This window comes from Macrotis lagotis, chromosome 7, assembly GCF_037893015.1.
Source record: "Macrotis lagotis isolate mMagLag1 chromosome 7, bilby.v1.9.chrom.fasta, whole genome shotgun sequence".
In the NCBI taxonomy this organism is placed as follows: Eukaryota; Metazoa; Chordata; class Mammalia; order Peramelemorphia; family Peramelidae; genus Macrotis; species Macrotis lagotis.
In genome coordinates this window covers 8973071-8993072 of record NC_133664.1, presented here as the reverse complement: position 1 = coordinate 8993072, position 20002 = coordinate 8973071, and the positions used below count along the sequence as shown (strand labels likewise).

Here is a 20002-nt window from a genome sequence, read left to right as displayed (position 1 = left end):
ACACTGCTGCTCATTTATTCATTGGTCCCCTGATTGTTTTTTTTTCAATTTATCTGTCCATGTTGTTTACGTCAGGAAAAAAGTAAACCCCATGGGAGTGAGGAACATTTCATTTCTGTTTGTGTCCCCAAAGCCCATCGTGGTTCTTGGCCCACTGGAGGCCCCTTCATGGAGCTTTCTGGAGCTAGACTCTAAACAAGTTGAAAGACATGTGGAGGATAAACTGCTGAAGTCTGCATCGACTCCACACTTGCTGAGATCTGCTTCCTCACCAACGGGGGCTCAGCCAGAGGTTGTCCATTTGGGGATGCTCGGCTCAGCTGATCCTTGGCAGGAGACCTGTGGCCCCACATCAGCCTGTGAAATCTGAGCTAGCTCAGGATCCCCTGGGTGAGTTCCTACTGTTCTACAAGTGCCACTGAGAGGTCAAGGGGAGAACCCTGGCATGATGAGTCTCAATTAGAATGAGTATTGACAATAACCAACTATTGTGGGAGAGAATGACTCCAGCTCCTAGACGCCATCATGTTCACTCTCATTAGGTAGAAGGAAGGTACCCAAGGTTACACTCTGAAGGCCACACTGTGCCACATGGCACGCTCCATTGAAGTGAAATATTGCATTGTAGTCTAAGCGACTTGACTTACCCATGACTCCATGCTCCTCCTTCAAGGCAGAGGCTGGTGGTCATCTCCTTCTTGAAGTCTTCCCTGAATGAAATTCCTCTCACTCCCTGATGTATTCATGCTCTGTCTGCAAATATTTTTTTGGGAGGGGATTTCTCTTTGCCTCTTCACATCTTACCGTATCATCCACATGAATAAGCATTAATTAATGGGGAACCCAGTTCTCCACATTTAAAAGATCTATGTCTACTCTCCAGACTTCTCCACCCTTTAAATCTCCTTTACGGCCACTATTCACATGATGCTGTATGATGCAAAAGAAAGCACATTGGCTCCAGTCACAGGGCCTGGGTTCAAAATTCATTCTTCTATTTACTTATGGATGTATTTTGTATCAACTCTATTTTTGACTTCAAGGTTCCAGAAATGTACTTTGGGGGAGCCTAATAATTGCTGAAATGAATAGATGGATTAGATTTTTGCAATGCCATCACAGTCTGAATGACAGAGGACATCACAGAAACATGAATACACTTTCAAACCACCCAAGGAACTGTGTTAGGAATCATTTTCCCAACATTAGTGAAATCGAAACGTTCTCTTTCAGAAACAGTCAGTTTATGTCTTACTGGTTTAGGGAGGCAGATCAAATTTTCTACACATCCATTTATAAGTAAAAGTCGGAATAGGGTATGGCATACGGCCTTGTCTTGTAAAGTGTTCACGCCAAAGAATAAGCTGCTGAAACCCAGAAGGGACTTGGCAATTATTTTATTACCATATATTACCATTTACAAGTTTTATTTGAAAGGAAATAACACAACAAACCATATATTAAATATGAAATTACTCTATGGTATGTCTAAGCCATAGCAAATTGAAGGAAATACAGGTCATGGAGATATTATCAAAAGTACAGTCATACTGAACAAGGCTAGGTTTGACACTCTAACAACTGGAAGCTTAGTAACTGGTGCACTCGCTGCCTTAGGAAGGCTTGGGTGGGTTGGAAAGGTAGCTCTGTGTAGTAAATGAGAAAATTAAATATACTGCTATAATTATGCACTCTATACCATAGGCTCCACTAAGGCAACCATGCTAAATAAAGCGATCTCCTAGGCATTACTGCTTCCTTTGGCACTTAACAATACACACAGGTGGATTTGGTTTGACAGAATTTATTATTCTCCACAAGATAAATTTCATAATTTTACTGATAAAAATACACAATATCCCTCTTGTACTTCAGTTTTACATGATCATTATGATAGCTGATTGTCACAATCACAATTGGGTTGAAAATCTATAGATTCTTCCCTTAAATACAGATTTTCAAAAAGTGGAAGATTCCACAGAAAGTGGTTAAGACACTGAATGAAACTTTCTGATGAAAAAATTAAAAAGAAATTCAGATCATTGGTCTGAATTTTAATCTTATGTTGAAAAATAATGAAATGTTTTAGACGATCCAATTTTTCATTGAATACTTAAATAACATTCTACAGATTTTTCTTTTTCTGGAAATGAATAGACTGACAAATGAAATTTATTTTTGACTTTTTTATATGGATTAATTTTCAGTAAAAACAATTGTAAAGAATGTCTTCTGCTATGTGTCCGTTTGAGGCTCCAGCTGGTGTTATCCAACAGGGACGAGGGCGGTTCTTGCTTTCAAAGGTCATGGTTCAAACAATAAATAATGACGGACCAGACACGAAGCAGCACTTGGCTTTGAAGCTGTTCGAGTGGATCTGGAGCTGTAGAACAAATAAGCCTTTTTCTTTGTTGATTATAAAAGTTCCTTCCTAACAAGTGATTATTAAAAATAAGTGGTTGTCTCTTATTAATAAAGGACACCAACCTAAGTGTATTTGGGTTTATTATTTTATTTTTTTGAAGACACGGTTAACTAACACATACAGAGCCCGAACATACGATAGCTGTGTTTATTTAGATATGACTCATAATATTTCAAAAGGGAATATAAGAGCGATTGGACAAAGGACAGTTTTCTTCATTCCATCGACGTGAGGTCGTGCGACCTGTGAGACACACTTCTGAATTTCCCTTGGAACAATACCCAGCACCAAACATTGGTGGCTTCAACTCTAACAATCCTCAAATATGAGAAAAAAAAATTCCCATTGCTGAAATTTATCCACACAAGCCAGTTTATCTGAACATACCAAGGACTCTGAGATTTCTCTTGCCCAGGACTGGTGGAAGGCTGGGACCTTCAGGCAGCTCTCCCCAGGGCAGAACAAACCCTTGCTCGGGGAGCAAGCCATCTCCGGAAAGTCAAAAATGCAGTCTGGCAAAAGTCATCCAATCCTAGCAAACTGCAGAGTTATCCTCATGACTAGGTTTTTTTCCTGGAGACATCGGCCCCAATTTAAATGCTACTATTTTAATAAAAATTTCATGCCTTTGAAAGGAACAGATTAATTTTGCTTCCTGAAGAAGATTGTATTTCAATAAAATATAAGGCACATTGAAAAAACAGGTAAAGTCTCAAAGTAAACAGAAATATAATCAATTATTTTCTTTTAAATAAATATCTCCTTTTAACCTACTATTATCTGAAAAAGAGCTGGGATGATGTCTACAGGTTAAATAGAACTGGGCTGATAGTATATTTTGTAAAAACCCAAGATTCATGCATTGTTCAAAAGGAAATCAAGTCTTTCGTATCAGATTCCTGTGCTACCAGAGAGGCACTTGAGTGGGCACGGAGGAGACACTCATGGGGCAGGACTCACCAGGCCACATGCCCCTTGCCCAAACTGCCCCTTCAGGACTGGCTTACAACCCTACTGAGAGTGGGAGCTGCAGCTGGGGCTGAAGAGAGGACAGCCACAGCCCCCGGGAAGGTCTGTGAGTCCAGGCTGGGGGTGGGGGTGGGGGGAATCCCTTCCCAGCAATCTTCCTCAATCGGTGCATGGTGCATGATGGTCCAGAAGGGGCAGAAGCTTGTGTTTCTTCCAGGATGGTCATTTCTGGCAGCGAGAGCCCCTTCTTGAGGCTCCTCCAGATCCTTCCAAGCAACATCCACCAGGCTAGGTGTACAAGGACCAGGCAGCATCATAAGAAGCCACTGGATGTTAAGTCTGGGAAGACTCTGGCTTCAGCCTGGTGGAGACAGGCAGTGGCCTGGGGGTTGTGTAGGCCATTTAATGGAGCTGGATAGGGTTCATGTAAAATGCCTCCATTTAAACCATTCTGAAACTAAAAACAAAGAGTTATGAGCTTAATAATGATAGATAAGAATAATGATACCAACATTTCTAAATAACACTTTAAAGTTTGCAAAATGATTTACAAATAGGATCTTATTTGATCCTCACAATGACCCTAAGAGAGAGCGCTAGTTATATTCCCATTTTAGGAAACTGAGGCAGACAGTTTAAGAGACTTGCCCAGGGTCACTCTGCTGATAAATGTCTGATGCTGAATTTGAACTCAGATCATCGTGACTCCAGAGCTTGACACTCTCTCCACTGTACCACCCAGTTGTCTATGATCATTACCATTTAAATTGCAAAAGATACCAATATAGACTTCCTTGATGAAAAATTAGCCTTAAAATAATATTGTAACAATATACACTTCTAATTTAGTTTGTTTTCAACATTCAAAGGGCTGGAATTTTTACTGCTATTGAAGAATATAAGAGGCATCTCATAAAGTGGGAGTTGTCAAAAATGGGGGGAATAAATGAGTAGGAGGGAGAGGTGGAAGACGGAGAGGCCTTGATGATGGAGGCTGTGATCTGCAGGCAAGGCTACCTCTGCAGGGCTGGCTTTGACGAACGGAGAGGTCAAGGAAGAGAGGTCAAGGGTGTGGGGATGAAGGAGAAGGGGGAAGGGCTTCAGCCAAATGGCCCCCATTCTCTCAGTCAAGTTGGGGGCGAGGACCTTGGCTGAGGGAGGCAGTGGAGTGGGAGGGGGTGGGATGGTGGAGTGAGTGAGCCTTACTCTCATTGGAAGGGGCTCAGGTAGGAAATAACATTCACACAACCAACTGGGTATAGAAATTCAACTTATTCTAGAGGAAAGTGGCAGGGAACTAATAGAATGCCTTCTGTGGAGGGGTGAGGGGAGGGAAGCAAGAATAGGAGAAAAACTGTAAAACAAAATAAAATCTTTCTAAAAAAAGAAAGGAGCATGGCAAGGGATGGGAGAAAGTGGGGGGGAAGGTGATAAAAGGGAGGGAAGGCTGTGGCAGGGGGCAGTCAGTTGCAAACTACTTTTGAGGAAGGATGGGGTGAAAGGAAAGAGAGAACAGAATAAATGGAAAATAGGATGGAAGGAAATACAATGAGCAATAGTAACTGTGGGGGAAAAAACATTGAAACAGGTTTCTCCGATGAAGACCTCATTTCTCAAACATAAAGTACAATTCCCCATCTGACGTATGATCGAAAGATAGGAATTTTCAGATGAGATTATGCGATGAGATGGGTCTTATTAAAAAAACTGTCTTAACATGATTGTTTGGGGAAATGCAAATTAGAACAATTTTGAAGTACAACCTTACACCACTGGATTGGTGAATAGGACAGAAAGAGAAAACGACAAACGCTGGAGGGGATGTAGGAAAAATGAGACATTAATTCAGCGTTAGAGGAATTGTGAAAGGATCCCATAATTCTGTAGAGCAATGTGGAGTTCTACCCAAAGGAGTATAAAAGTGTGACCTGGCATACTGACCTGGAAAGGCCACTTCAAGGACTATGCTTAGAAGAGATAAAAAACAGGAAGGAAAAGGACCTCTCTACATAAGGATATTTATAGCAGTTCTTCTGGTGGTGAGGAACTGAAAACCGGGGAATGGCTGAACAAACTGTGGTACCTGATGTTTGAAGGCTACTATCCTGCTAGGAGAAATGATGAACAGGATGCTCTCAGGAAAGCCTCGAGCAGATACAATGCAAAACACTCTGGACAGAACGTAGGAGCAATGCTGCAGGCTGACCACTGGGAAGGACCTAGACAACCCTGAAGGATGTATGAAAAAGACCATCCAAACCAAAACAGGGCTGATGGTGCCTGAATACAGATGGAAACATACTCTTTTTTTTTATTGTTTTTCTTGAGGTTTCTTTTTTGAGGGCATGGGGGGGTGTGTGTTAGGTTTACTTTGTTTTTTTTAGGTTTTTTTACAAGGCAATGGGGGTTAAGTGACTTGCCCAAGGCCACACAGCTAGGTAATTATTAAATGTCTGAGGCCACATTTGAATTTAGGTCTTGACTCCAGGGCTGGTGCTCTATCCACTGCACCACCTAGTCGCCCCCTAGGTTTACTTTTAAAATGTGACCATTATGGAAATGTTTTCCATGATTATATGTTTTTAACCTATATCAAATAAACTTTTTTTTCTCAATGAGGGGGAATAAGATGAGAAAAAGGGAAAGAAAAAGGAACTCAAAGTTTTAAAGATGAATGTTAAAAGTTATTTTTACATGTAATTGGGAGGAATAAAATAGAATTATTTAAGAGTTTTCAGTCAAAAACAAATCAAGGCAGAGATTAAGTCTATATTTGCAAAATATCCATCTTCTAGTGTTGAGGCTACAAGAGAATTCACAACAGACTTAGTCTGAGCTTCAGAACAAGCTTCTGTTGCTCCATTAAGTTAAACAGATTCTTTTCTCCAGTTTTTCCCCTCCTGGAATTCCCAAACTAGTATATGACATAAGAAAAAAATCACATTCCTAACTTGGGAATGAAAACCTTTTGACCACGAAGGGTGCCCTTCCCCTGCCTACCATTCCATCTTTGTTAGGTCATGCTTCGCTTTTATAGTCCTTTAGGTAGAACTCCAAATTGCTCCAATTGTGGGATCCTTTCACAACTCCTCTAACACTGATTTAAGCTGAACATTTTTAATTGAGGAAAGGATCCATAATCAGAAGAATGGACTCTTTAGCCTCATTTCTTACAAAACCCAAGTGATGACTCCCTAAAAACCTATACTGAGCTAGGAACCAACTTACCTTGTTTAACAGTGTGGGCTGACTGGAGGCCATGGGGTCATACTGCGTCGGATCCACCCTGGGGGCCTGGCCTTGGGGCTGGCACTGAAACATGGACACAGCCCCGGCGTAACAGGCCGGGGGCTGGGGATGGTCTCCGTAGCCCGTGCTCTCCAGGGTTGGTTGCAGACAGCCCAAGTCTCCTAAGGGCGTTGTTGGGTATGGTGACTGTTCGAATCTTTCTATTGGAAAGTCCAAATGGTCCAAGGCAGATGACTGGGGGAACAATGCTGGAGAGCAGGACAGCAAACTCTGGGTGAAGGGGAGAGCATTCAGTTCAGACTTGTATGGGAACTCGGGGTCGGGAAAGGCGCGATATGGCTGTGGCTCCGGCTGTGGACAAGGGAAGGGCTCAAGGTCACCCGGCCTCCATCGGGCCAACGGCCCGTCCACCTGCAAGTGCTTCATCTTCTGACAAAGATGCTGCTGCCGTCGTCGCTGCTGTTCTAACTGTTCTTGTACCATGCAGCTGGAGGGGGCGACTTGAGGAGCCCCCTGTGGCGGTGGCAGCTGCAGAGGAGGCTGAAGCTGCAGAGGGGGCTGAGGCTGCAGAGGGGCTTGGGGCTGCAGAGGGGGCTGGGGCTGCAGAGGAGGCTGGGGCTGCAGAGGGCCTTGGGGCTGCAGAGGGGCTTGGGGCTGCAGAGAAGGCTGGGGCTGCAGGGGGGGCTGGCACTGTTGCTGTAGAGGATGCTGGGGCTGGACAACTGAATGGGAGAAGGTGGACTTATTTAAGGAAGTCTGGACATAGGTCAAGATTTCATCCGTCAGATCAATATCTCCAATGTCATCCTCACCAGAAGGGTCAGTTCTGAAAAACTGCTCCTGCTGCATACGTCTTATATCTTCAAAATCAATGCCCAGGCTTTTCATAATGCTGTGCAGTTCATTATTTCTATTATCCATAAAGGGACCGGGGTGGTCCAAGTTAGCTTCGTAAGACAGCTGCATCTGCTCCTGCTTCAGAACATCCTCGTGCCCCATGGGCAGGAGGCTCTCCTGCCAGTCTCTGGTCACGAGGCCATTCAGGTCCTCCACTATCTCACTCCTGGACAGGGGCATGGCATGAGGGGCTGGGGGGCAGAGGTACACAGACTCATCCTGCTGCAGCATGGCTCCCAGCAGGGAGTTGGGGTGGAAGGACTCTTGGCTCCGGGGATGTCTGGTGGTCCCGTCTTTCCCAGCACCTGGTCCTTTGGTTCTCCCCAGGGTGGGATCCATGATCGGAGGAAAGGAGAAGGTGACCTCGTAGAGCACGGCCTCTCCCGTGGCAAATGTGAAAGGCAGCTTCATGTTGCGCTTCCGTAAGTGTTCTGTCCCTTCTTCATCTCTGGAATTAAAGAGGAGAATTGCTCAGAAGCAGAAGGAGGCTTTGACTCTACAAAGACAATCTAGAGACATCATCAGCTAAACAGAGCCCTCAGATGAATGTGCAGCGAGATACGGGACCAGGGGGAGATTTTCAATGGAAATCCTACTGCAGATCCAGATACCCAGAACTGGCATCTGCAGGATTTATGAAATTTAATAGAGGACATAAAATCTGTTTGAAAATTAAGATACTGGGGCAGCTAGGTGGCACAGTGGATAGAACACTGACCCTGGAGTCAGGAGAACCTGAGTTCAAATCTGGTCCCAGACACTTAATAATTGCTGTGTGGCCTTGGGCAAGTCACTTACCCCACTGCCTTGCAAAAAAAAGAAAAGAAAATTATGATACCTTCAGACAATATATTTCAAAACTAAAAAAAGTACAGTGATTTAGACTTTTTCAGAGAACACAAAGCCCTATAATTGAATGGGTTTTTTTCAAAGCAAACATGTTATTTACTCAAATTCTCACTGGATGATGAGCCCATGCAGTTTGCCCACATGTTCATGATAAGGCACTGTAGACATAAGTTCAAGCCTTTCCAATGAATCCTCCTTGACTAAGATTGGTCTTTGAGGGTCTCCCTGGGCATCCAAAGACTCTCTCCACCGGGCCTTTGTTGGGTGGGGTCTGCCTCATCAGGAAGACAGTAAAACTCCAACTTCTCCCACCCTCCCCCACATGGCAGATGTCTGTTCTGCTCCAAGAGGACTAATACATCCTCATGATGTTGGGGTTTGTATCTATGGTGTGTCTGATCAGACCACCACAAGCTCAGCTCGGGCACTGATGATCCGTGGAATACTGAGAGTGGAGATGGCTCTAAATTTGAGCATCTCCTTTTTTGTTTGAGCTATGACAACTCTGGTCCACTTGGGGTGTCAGCTGCTTCTTTGTCATGGGACCGTCATGCTGAGCATGTTCCCCATGATATGCTATCTATGCCAAAGCTTTTCCTACCTCATTTCTCATTAGAATGAGAAAAATCATGATGGTCCCAACACCAGCCTTGGACTTTCAGGTACATTAAAAAGACTCAAGAGAGTGGTGGAACAGAAGAGAAACCACTCAATCAGAATAGGTTTCTCTTGTCTCTACTGAACCTGAACACTTCTTCCAGTATGGAGAGTCTAATGGACTCCACACACCTTCCCAAGACCCTTCAAGTTCCCCAATCATCAGACTCAAAATCATGGATTCATCCCCTATTCTTTTTCCCTCTCCCATTCTTTTAGCATTTCTTTGGTCAGTTGGATGAATTAACCAAGAACCATTTGTTAAGTACCTGTCTTCCTATGGAAAAGGCTCTTTTCATCTCTCCAGGCTTCTTAGACCTAACTACCCTGAACATTCTGGGAGTCTACTACACTGGCCTCTATTCTTACACAAGACCTGCCATCTCCTACCTCTGGGCCTTTGTCTGGCTCCCACCATGCTGAAGATATTCTTCCATCTCACCTCTCCCTTACAGTTTCCATGGTTTTTTCCAAGATTCAGCTTAAATATCATCTTCTACAGGGTTTTCCTACTCTCCCTCAGAAACGACCCAACTACATGTACTCATGCTCTCTCTTTCCCCACACACAATATAATTACATACGTGTGTGTGTATGTTTAATTATTTACAACAACTTGCTCAATAAATGCTTGCTGATTGATATTTGGATTGCTGCCACCTTTAATGATGGCGAACACCAAGATGAGGTCACATGAAGAAGCTTCCAAATAGCCAAATATCCATGTTTGCATTTCGAGCACAATCTTGGTTGAAAAGGATAATTTATTTCCCCAAAACTGGTTTATATATCCCCCCCATGATATTGCATAATTCTCACGTGAGTGGCCTTTGTGTGGCAATGATATAATCTGGTCTTCCATTCTTATAGACCAAACGTGCATTGGATTGAACCCAGGTCCAACGATTCTCTTTGGTGAGAAGCCGAAACACTACCATGCCGCTTTCTCCAGTTTTAATCACTAGAATGAAAGAAAAATCAATAGTCTTAATTACTAAGTGGCAAAATTCAAGATGTTAAAAATAAATCTTCCCCATCCTCAAATCTCACTTTAGATTTTAAACATTTTATCCATTAAAGTTATGGGCACTTGCTTTAGGTGAGTCGACTATTCCACAGACTACTACGAATTTGCCATCAAAATGTGGTGAGTAAAGGAAACAAGGAAGGGGGAGGGAAAGGACTGGCACCATGACTTGTGGGGGCCAGGGACAGAGAAATGAAAACAAGAGAAGGAATATGTGAGCTGGACAGAACAACAGAACTGTGGGGGCTGCTATGTGGGTGAGTAGGCAGAGAGGGGCAAAGGTCTCTCTTATCAGGCACCAAGATCTTAAGCCAAACCCTGATCCAGGGAGGTCTCTCAAGTTGGCCTATTCTATTTTCACTTGGAAGTTTGTTTTCCCTTTTTAGGACTTTTTCTTTTCTTTAGTTCTTTTTTAATCGTTATTTGGGGGGCAGGTGGGAGGGCACAGAGTGAAGGGGTAGGAAGAGAGAGAGAGAGACAGAGAGAGAGAGAACAGAACATTATTGTTCAGTAAAGTTAACGTGGAGTGGTTTGGAATGCAAATTTCTTTCAGAATTCTTTGCATAAAGTTGAATTTATGTCATGTATATTTATGCAAAGTGAGAAATCTCTATAATTAATTAATATTTGATGTCATGAACATGTTACTATCTTAATATTATAGGTAAATATATTTGAAATGTATGTTAAGTGTCTTCGGTATTAAACTAAATTTTTATGCTTCTATTGACTTTTTAAAGTAATATTAAAAAGGATTCTAACATTGAGTGTGAACATTTCAAGAGAACCACAGCATGAAAAATATTAAAAGAGAACAAAAACTACAATGAAAATTTAATTTAAAAATGAACTGCTATTTTGAGTGCATCATTAGATACAAAATCCTCATGAATGAGATAATGGAGACATGGACAAACTAGAAATTAAAATTAGCTTGTCCCTATAAGTTATGGGATTTTATTACAAATATTTAAAATGTCCAGCTTTGGAAGGGTTTCATTGACCTACCTGGACAAGCTACATTTGAGGAGTCATTCCTTTTCCTCCTGGAATAACATGCACATTCACCTCCGCTTAAGGACAGCCACCAATGGGAAACCTTTTTGTTTTTCTGTCCTCTATCCAGATAGAATCTGCCTCGATTTCCCTTTCCCACAATGCTCTGGGTCTACTCCCCATGGTGAAGTGCATGCCATCCTTTGCCTACTTGGAGTCTGCATGCAAATGATGGTGATGAGAAGAATGTTGGGTCAAAGACAAGGGGTCTCCACTACAGGAGAGTCCCAGCCTGCTTCTGAGTCTGCAATGGACACCTCATCTAACCCCATCTCTGTCACCCCCAAAAGAGCATCCTATATGACTCCTGAGAGACTACCATGTCACAGGGGCACAGGTTGGAGCTGGAATGGATCTGAGGCATCATCTAATCCAATGCCCTTGTTTACAGAGAAGGAAACTGAGGCCCCAGTGGAGGAAGGGACTGACCACAAGTCACTGCAACAGGTCCCCCAGGTCTAGATGCAGTTCCCTTTTCTGCTAGATCTTAGTACCTGGTCCCTGGCATTTCCTCATTGCCTCAGTTGGGTCTGTTTTCAATGAAGCCCCTAAGGCTCTGATCCCTCTCTAAATGTTCACCAAACCCAACCTGACCAATGTGTCTAAGCACTTTGCAAGTCTTGAAAACCAAGCTCAGGGGATCTGGGCCAAAGAACCCACACAGTGCCCCTTTGAGAGTCTGGACGGTGGCTGCCAGGTCCCAGGCCTCTTCCTTGTCCCCCAGCTCCAGGTTTTTTCCAAACATCTGGTTTATGATGTTTTTAGGAGTCAAAAAGGATTGTTTCATGTGAGTATGTCTATTAGAACATCACTCATGGGGGAGCATTTCCAATGTATGTAGCTGTGGCAGAAACTGGCTCACCTATAAAAACTCCAAGCAGGGTGGGCTGGGTCGGATTCTAAGGTCCTTCCACTTCAGACTTGGCCCCCAAGCCTGGCTGAGCACACCCAAAACCCCTTGGGGCTGACTCCCATTTGAATCACAACTGAACCACGAGGCTGATGTTCCCTGGGAGTGGAGGAGACGTCCTTCCTCTCAGTACTTTGGATAAAACAGAGAGCATTTTGCAAAGGGAAAGGGCCGTCCTGGTGGGAATCCACTTACTCCGGATATGACTCTCGGCACAGTACAGCATGTCGGCAGCATGGATAAACTGATACCCGGATCCCCTCATGCATAGCTCTGCCTCTGTGTAGCCCAAAACGAGTTTTCCTCTGTAAGAGAAGTGGGGGGAGAATTCAACAGGGCTATACTCAAAACAGAAGCAACACAAATGGCCTGGATCCTATCTCCAAAGCCAGTGTATAATTCGGAATGATCTCTTTATTCTGCCAACTTCACATGGGCAAGCAGAACTGTAACTGGGATGTTGGTTCTTTCTCTTAGCAGACTTTGAAGTTTCAAGTTTTGTCCTGGTTCTTCCTTGAATGTAAGTTCAAATTATAAAACAGTCAGGTGGATTGGGAGCTGCCCCCAGTGAACCTGTGGGCAGCTGCCCTAGAGGAAAACCACTGTCCAGCTAGGGTCGACCCTACTTCTGCTGTATCTAAGGTCCTGATTCTCAAACTGGGGTCCCCAGAACCACTGTTTCCACAGGAACCCTTTGGGTTGGGACCAGGAGGAAAAACTATAGCCTTGGATGGCATGAGAGGATGGCTGTGAGGGCCAAACCAAGATAACAGGCTTCCCAATTCACCACTTGGGACATCCCAGCCCAGAGCCCTCAATCTTTCTCAGATCCAGTTTATCATTTTTGGAACAATGATAAGGGCAGAAAGGACCGGAAGCCTTTCACAAGAGAGTAAGACACTCTGTACGCCTGAAGGAGTTGGGGAATCTCGGGGGCCATTGGGCTAAATGAACAACTGTAGGACTAATCCACACTCAATCCTACATCCTCAAAGTTCTAAAAGACTAGAGTGAGGAAGCTTCTTTTGAGTCCACAGGCCTTGCTAAACACAAGTAGAGGTGCCAGGCCCTTGGTTGAATTTGAAACCCCAAACGGGCTGCCTTCCCTCCCAGAGCTCCCAGGCTAAATAAAGGAGCCCCCCCCACCATGCAACCAAGCTACTTCTCTGCCATTCCACTTACTTGGCATCACAGCCTGTAGGCGTGAAGTCTAGTTTGTGTTTAGTTCTGAAGATAAAGTTCTTGGTCCGAATTTCTAGGATGGATGGAGGCTGCAATGGCGTAGCCACTGCAAACAGAGCCAGCTGAGGGGCCAGGGGAGCTCCATCTTTCCCCTTCTTGTTCTGGCCATGAAGGAATTTGAGGCGCCCTTGAAAGTTCATGGCCTTTCAAAAAGAACACAATTCACAATTTTTACCATCATGTCAACGCAAATTATTGTGAAGCTTGCTATTATCATTATCTTTATATGTCGAATGATCAATGCAATTCAATTCCAAAAGCATTTATCCATTAAGCCCGGGTACAGTTTCGATTAGGCCCTGGACATATAAGACCAAATTAATGGGGGAAAAGTCCCTGCCCCTTCAAAGGCTGACATTTTTGAGCAAAAGAAAGAGTATTATACAAGGAAATAAATAAAAGCTTACACTTCTTCCATAGAATCAAATAATAATTCACATTTGGCTCATTCTAATTTTAAAAACGTTTTCAATACACTACCGCTATGAAATAGGGAGTCTAACAATGATAATCCTCAACCAAAATGAGGAAACTGAAGCTCATGATTTGTGTGTGGGGAGAGGAGAATTCAAGCCCACGCTCCAGTTTCCAATCTAAGTCTCTAATCTACTCTGCCTCTTGGCCTCTCCAAACACATCTTCTTTGCATGGGTGATTGGCAGGAGGATGAGGCAGCAGAAATGTTCCTTTTGGGTAAGCAGAGGCCTCTTCAGCATGCCGGCCATTGCAGAGTCATGAGCAAGAGATGGGGAAGTCTGCTTGTGACCCTGATGGCAGGGACAAACCTAAGGGAGGTTGGAGAATCAAAAGGGAACTACAAAAGGAAGGTTTTGGGGGGATTTTCTGAAATAATCAAATTTCCAAAGCCAACAGGATTTTTTTTTCCCAAACCCCTTTTTTTCTGAAACCCCCCTGCTCCCATTTCCCTAAGGTAAAACCACACCCACACACACACACACACACACACACACACACACACACAGTCAGCCCTCTATGACTTTTGCAAAGACCTTCCATTTTCATTCTTGACTGCAGAAACAATTCTATAATCTCAAGAATCTCATCTCACCAAAAAGCCGGATGAGTTATCCAAGAGGCACCGGAGGCGGCAGATGAAGCATCTCTCCATGAAAGGGGAATTTTCAGGAGGAAGCTGTTCAGGCTTACAGAAGCCTGAGGGCTGGGAGAGGCCATGGCCTTCTGGAGAAATCAAAAGACAGAAAGACAAATGAAGGTTCAGGGTTTGGAGAACTGGTGTCCAGGAAATCTTGCCCTCCAGGAGGTAAAGCTGGCACTTTAGCTGCCACCAAGCAAGAGGTGGAAACAGTAAATTATCAACTCACAATAAAATTCCCTAATTTTAAATTAGGAAAATGATTGTTCTAGATTTCCTTCACAAATGTAAAATTGCCCCAAGTTAAAAGAATGATGATTAACAATAATGCCAGCTAACTGATGGCCCTTTAACATCAGTTCTCTGCTAAGGGAAGAACCACAAGCCCTGTTATGCCCACCTGGGAGGGCAGCTCTGACCTGTCCTGCTCCAGAAGCCTTCCAGGAGGCTGGAGCAGAACTGGCTCATCCACCACCACCATATTCCCACCTTCCATCTTTTGGGGCCTTTTCATCTGAAGAGACAAATGAGCAAAGCTTCTCTGGCTACCCTGAGGTCGGGGCTCCCAGAACAGCTGGGCAGGTGCCCCGAGCCAGTCTGGGTCGTGGGGCTCAGAGGTTGACCTGTCAGAGTCGATGGACAATGCTGTAGTTCCCAAATGAGGGGTCTGAGGGGGCACCCCCTGGGGCTCAAGGTCTAGTCCCAGCCAGCCCACAGCTGTAACAAGAAGTCACCTTGTCCTTGGGGCGCCGGGTCTGCAGCCTGGCCTGGGTCCATTGTCCAGTGCAGCTGACGTTGGAATTCAGCTCGGTCTTCGGTGTGGATGAGCTCAAAGACACTCTGATGGATGACATCTGACTGCAGAGAAACACCCTAGTCAAAACTAGCAGCCCCCACCAGAAAGTCCTTCATGGAAGACTCAAAAACGGCTCCGCTGTCTCTTGTGAGTGGGAACCGTGAGACTGGCAACTAATGGGGAAATGAAGGAGGCAGAGGCTACGCAGAAGGAGAGGAGATGCAGGTCCAGGCCATAGGTCCCTGAGGGCAACTGAGAAGAATGACGCCTAGACCAGGGCCTGTGGTAGTCCTGCTCCTCTGGGGGAGGGCAGCTCATTCCAAAGGGGAGAGCTCTTCTTGAGAGAAGCATCTCCTTCAGTGGAGTCTCTTCCAGCCTCCCTGGACCTTGGGAGCAGAGGAGAGCCAAAGTCTTCCCCCTTCTCCCTGAGCAGGACTCCCCTCCATGTGCGCAAAGGTTGACCAGCTGCCTCTGGAAATCTCTGGGGGGGAAGTGGGGGGCAGTTCCCCCTGTTGTGCTTTTCTCCTCTCCTCCTGGTGCTGACCCTGGGGCCCAGTAGAACCAGTTCACCTCCTCCTGCCCATGACAGGCCTTCCCTGTCCCCTCTTGGGCTTCTGTCCTCGAGGGGAACCCAGACACCCATGCCTGCCCTGATGACTCCAATTTACTTTCTCAAGTCAACCAAGATGACAAGGTCTCTTCTCCAGGGGAATCTTTCCCACAATATAGACCTAGTCTGTCCTCTTGGAATCAGTCTCTTCTGGGGATTCTGACTTTCTAAGTCCTTAAAGGTTGACCCCCAGAACCAAATATCAGATTTTGGCTGAAGCCTGACCCACCTGAGCAGAGGAATGTGGGCCCATTATTCTATCACCCCAGAATCAGGGCGCTGGGCCTTGGGGGAGTCGGCCTGAGGCCACCTAAGACTTCGGAGCTGTTTTGACCAGGAACGGCCTGTCACTCTGCCTGGAAGGCCTGGGAGTGTGGTCAGATCCCAGAGAGATTGTGTCTCACCAGGTTCCCCCGCCTCCTGAAGACTGGGCTGACGCTGCTCTGCTGTTGCCCGTGACTCTAAGGAACCTGCTTTTCAGCAGATGGGTACAGGAGCCACTTACCTGCTGGAATCCCAGGTAATCCTGGATCGTAGAAGAGGCATAAAAGACCAGTGCATCTGTGGTGACCACCAGCACAAAGCCGTTGAGTGCCTGGGAGGAAAGAGCACACCAAGGCCGGTCAAACCACTTGAACTGTGATAATCTATTCACTTTTGAAATTATGAAATTAGAAATAATAAGAAAAAACCAAACTAGCCAGGGAGAGAGACACATGGTCTGATGATTGTCTGGCTTGGTGGGAAAAGAATGGCTATCCTGCCCTGGCAGACACCCAGGCTCTGCAGGACTGACCGCCTCCCAGGAGTGGACGGCAGTTAAGAGCTCCCTTCCTCCGTGGATGTTCAGAGATCTCGGAGCAAAGTCCTGAGAAGCCCTGAATGCAGTCCCTCAACGGCCAGGCCCCGAGAGGTCACGAGCTTAGGGCCACCAAGGCCCAGGTAGCGCCCCCTCCCCAGTGTTTGGCCACATGCACGCCTCCAGGATGCCTTTCAAGTCATTTTTATGAGCTGTTCAGGGCAGTGGAAAGAGCCCCCTGCACTTGAGACCATTGCCCACGGTTCACACCCCATGTCTCCTCCTGACTAGTGAGGGGAATATGATGAAGTCTCAGAACCTCTTAAATCTGATTAAAATGTAAAAGATGATTAGACAGGTTCTGCTAGCATATCACTGGTTTATAAACTACAGTTTAACTTAAATTTTTCCCTGGGTCGCCTGTCGCCTCAAGTTATCTTGAAGTAAATGGGGAGGTCAAATCTTAAACAAATGTGAATTTGGTGTCAGTGACTTCAAATAAAGAAGAAGTAGTGCACTACCAGATAAAGGTCTAGGAAACTACCCCAAAACCGTGATCAAACTTTTAAAAGTATTTATAACTATTTAGTCCTAAATTCTAACAACATTGCTATACATTGGTAAAATATTTTCACTAAACACCCAAAGAGCCTATAATTTGTGCCTAGAAATAAAAATGAAGTTGTATACAGGCAATTCCTTTAGACAAGCATTTTGTGAAACTAATTTTCAAAACTGCATCTCTAATCCTTTACTACCTAAGTTATGTTTTTTGTTTTGTTTTGTTTTTAGTTTTTGCAAGGCAATGGGGTTAAGTGACTTGCCCAAGGCCACACAGTTAGGTAATTATTAAGTGTCTGAGGCCGGATTTGAACTCAGGGACTCCTGACTCCAGGGCTGGTGCTCTATCCACTGCACCACCTAGCCACCCATAAGTATGTTTTGAGCCTTGATTTCCAATTGTTTATATTTCCTATTATGGGCCTTACACACTCACGGTGGATAATCTGGCCACAACCACAGCTAAGCTACCCTAGTGTAGATCCAAAGAGGGAACATCATGCAGAGAACACATCCACCTTCAGTTGCAGTCACTTCATTTCTCCCTTCATAAAATCAGGTGCTAAGGACGCAAGGCTTTGTCCAGGCCCACTGAGGGCTGAGCCCACCTGCAGCCCCCAGACCTGTGGGGCTGATCTAACAAAGACTCCAAAAAGGTCAGGACACAAAGACCCAAGAGAATAGGTAGTCTGCTTATAAATAATTGGGAGCAACCATGTCCATTGCTGCCATAAGAGTCACTGAATGGAAAATGTCTTGGGTTGGTTTTCTTTGGGTTCACTTCAACCCCAGGTGGGGTTGATGGGGAATCCGCTTAGACTGTGTCACTGCTTGCAAATCCTCCCACCCTCAGTGGGCGTTCAAAGGGGTTTGCAGAGACACCCCAGGTCAGACTCTGGTGGGAAAATATTTCTGGTCACCAGCTCTCTAGGCTAGCTTAGGACTGAGGCTCATGCCCAGAAAGTTGACTGCACAGGGATGGACTCTCTGGCCATGGGCTCACTCACTGGTGAGTGAGGGGCAGCACATGCTCTGAATCATATGGCTTTCCTTTTCTAATAATAACTATTTTTTGATATTGTCCTTTATGTTGGATCTTTTACAAATTTATTTGCTGGTAAAATACTGCCACTGGCTCAGACCCATAAAAGGCCTCCCTTTTGCTCAGTGACCTATAATTTATTTTTTAAAAGCTTATTTTATTTTTTTAATGAGCAAACATTGCCCTTTATTCTCTCCTCACCAAACTACAATTTAGGGTGAGAGAAAAACAAAAGTCCCATGCCAAATATATAGAGTTAAGAAAACATTTCTGCTGTCCATGTCCAGAAACAAAACAAAGTCTTATTCTGCCCTGAGTCCTTTGCTTCTCCTTCAGGAAATGGGGAACACACGTCATCATCAGTCCTCTGAAATCACTGTTGATCATTCCAAGGATCAAAATACCTAAATCTTTCAGTCATTATTCTTTATCCGCCTGTTGTATAAATCATTCTCCTGGTTCTATTCACTGCACTTTGCATCAGTTCATACAAATCTCAAGTTTACTATTCTTTTCATCCTTGTCTAGCATTTTAGTATTCACCCATCTGAGGATATATACTATCATCTGTTTGACTTTCTCCACTTTGTGGGCACTCTTCTGATTCCTCCCATGCTTTTGCTACTTCAAAAGAAGCTGTAACTGTTTTTATAAAGCCTTGGAATTGTTTTGTTTAGAACTAATCCTTTCCTTAACCTACTTTCCCTTTAAATCTTCTTTATCTCTTTTTCTCCTTGCCTTCCTGGTTGAATGAAATGCTTCTCTCTCTCTCTCTCTCTCTCTCTCTCTCTCTCTCTCTCTCTCTCTCTCCAGTCTTCCCTCCTTTGATCATTTCAGCTGAGAATGAAGTTCAAGGGTAAGCTGCTCCCTCTGATCCTCCCGCCTTGTTTGCATAGAAGTCTACCTGTGAAGCTGATGACTTGAGCTCACTTTCCCTAACCTTATTTTCCTTCTCCACCTGGTGTATTCCTCTTCCCTTCTCTCTCTATTCTCTTAAAGTAACTCCTCCATATTTGTAGTCTTTGACTACAGCGGCCAAGACTCAAAGAGGACACGTGCATCATCCCCTCAGATCTGATGAGGAGTTCAACCTTTTTAAATTTCTGTTTCAGCTTCAAAGTTTGGTCTTTCAGGAAAGTTTAGATAGAAGTCCTCTATGTCATCAAAGATTCAACATTTCCCCTTGTAGGATGATACTTGATTGCTCTCAGTAAATTTTTCTTGAGTGTAAGCCTGATTTCTGCCCTGGAATGCTGTATTGCAAGCCCCAGATTCCTTCAGAGTGGGGACTGCTAATCAGCCCTACAGTTCTTGAATTCTTTCTTTCCAGAATTTTTCAGTATTTTGACATGGAGGCTCTGAATACTAGTCATCATGTTCCTGGGAGTTTTCACTTTGGGGTTTCTTTCAGAAAGTGACCAGGGCATTCACTCTAGTCTACTTTGCTCTCTAGTCTTAAGATCTGGGTCATTTTCTTGAAATATGGTATCAAGGCTCTTCTAGGGGTATGGCATTCAATTAGTTCAGAGATTTTTCAATCGGTATTTTATTTATTTTTTCTAGCAACATGAAACAGCAGTAACCAATCTTTTTTAAAGGTTTTGAGTTTTACATTTTTCTCCCTCCTTCCCTCCCTTCCCTCCTCACAGAAAGCAATCTAATATAGGCTCTACATGTGCAATTATATTAAACATAGATCTATATTAATGATGTTGGAAAGAAGAATCAAATCCAAATGGAAGAAAAAAAACATGAGAGAACAAAATGACATGATACTAGAAACAACTTATAAAAATTGAA

At 44.3% G+C, this 20002-nt stretch overlaps 1 protein-coding gene across 2 annotated transcripts in view; it reads right to left on the bottom strand.

Annotated features, from left to right (window-relative positions):
* Positions 1 to 1384: 1384 nt before the first annotated feature.
* AHR (aryl hydrocarbon receptor) overlaps positions 1385 to 20002 on the bottom strand; it is a 59984-nt gene continuing 41366 nt past the window's right edge. For both annotated transcript variants that reach the window (XM_074195424.1, XM_074195423.1), the window contains 8 exons: positions 16306 to 16395; positions 15129 to 15252; positions 14350 to 14480; positions 13222 to 13424; positions 12235 to 12344; positions 9866 to 10007; positions 6623 to 7988; positions 1385 to 3851 (listed from right to left, as the gene is read on the bottom strand). In XM_074195424.1, the coding sequence (XP_074051525.1) occupies positions 3708 to 3851; positions 6623 to 7988; positions 9866 to 10007; positions 12235 to 12344; positions 13222 to 13424; positions 14350 to 14480; positions 15129 to 15252; positions 16306 to 16395 (2310 nt within the window). In that variant the 3' untranslated portion in view covers positions 1385 to 3707. The remainder of the gene's footprint in view (positions 3852 to 6622; positions 7989 to 9865; positions 10008 to 12234; positions 12345 to 13221; positions 13425 to 14349; positions 14481 to 15128; positions 15253 to 16305; positions 16396 to 20002) is intronic.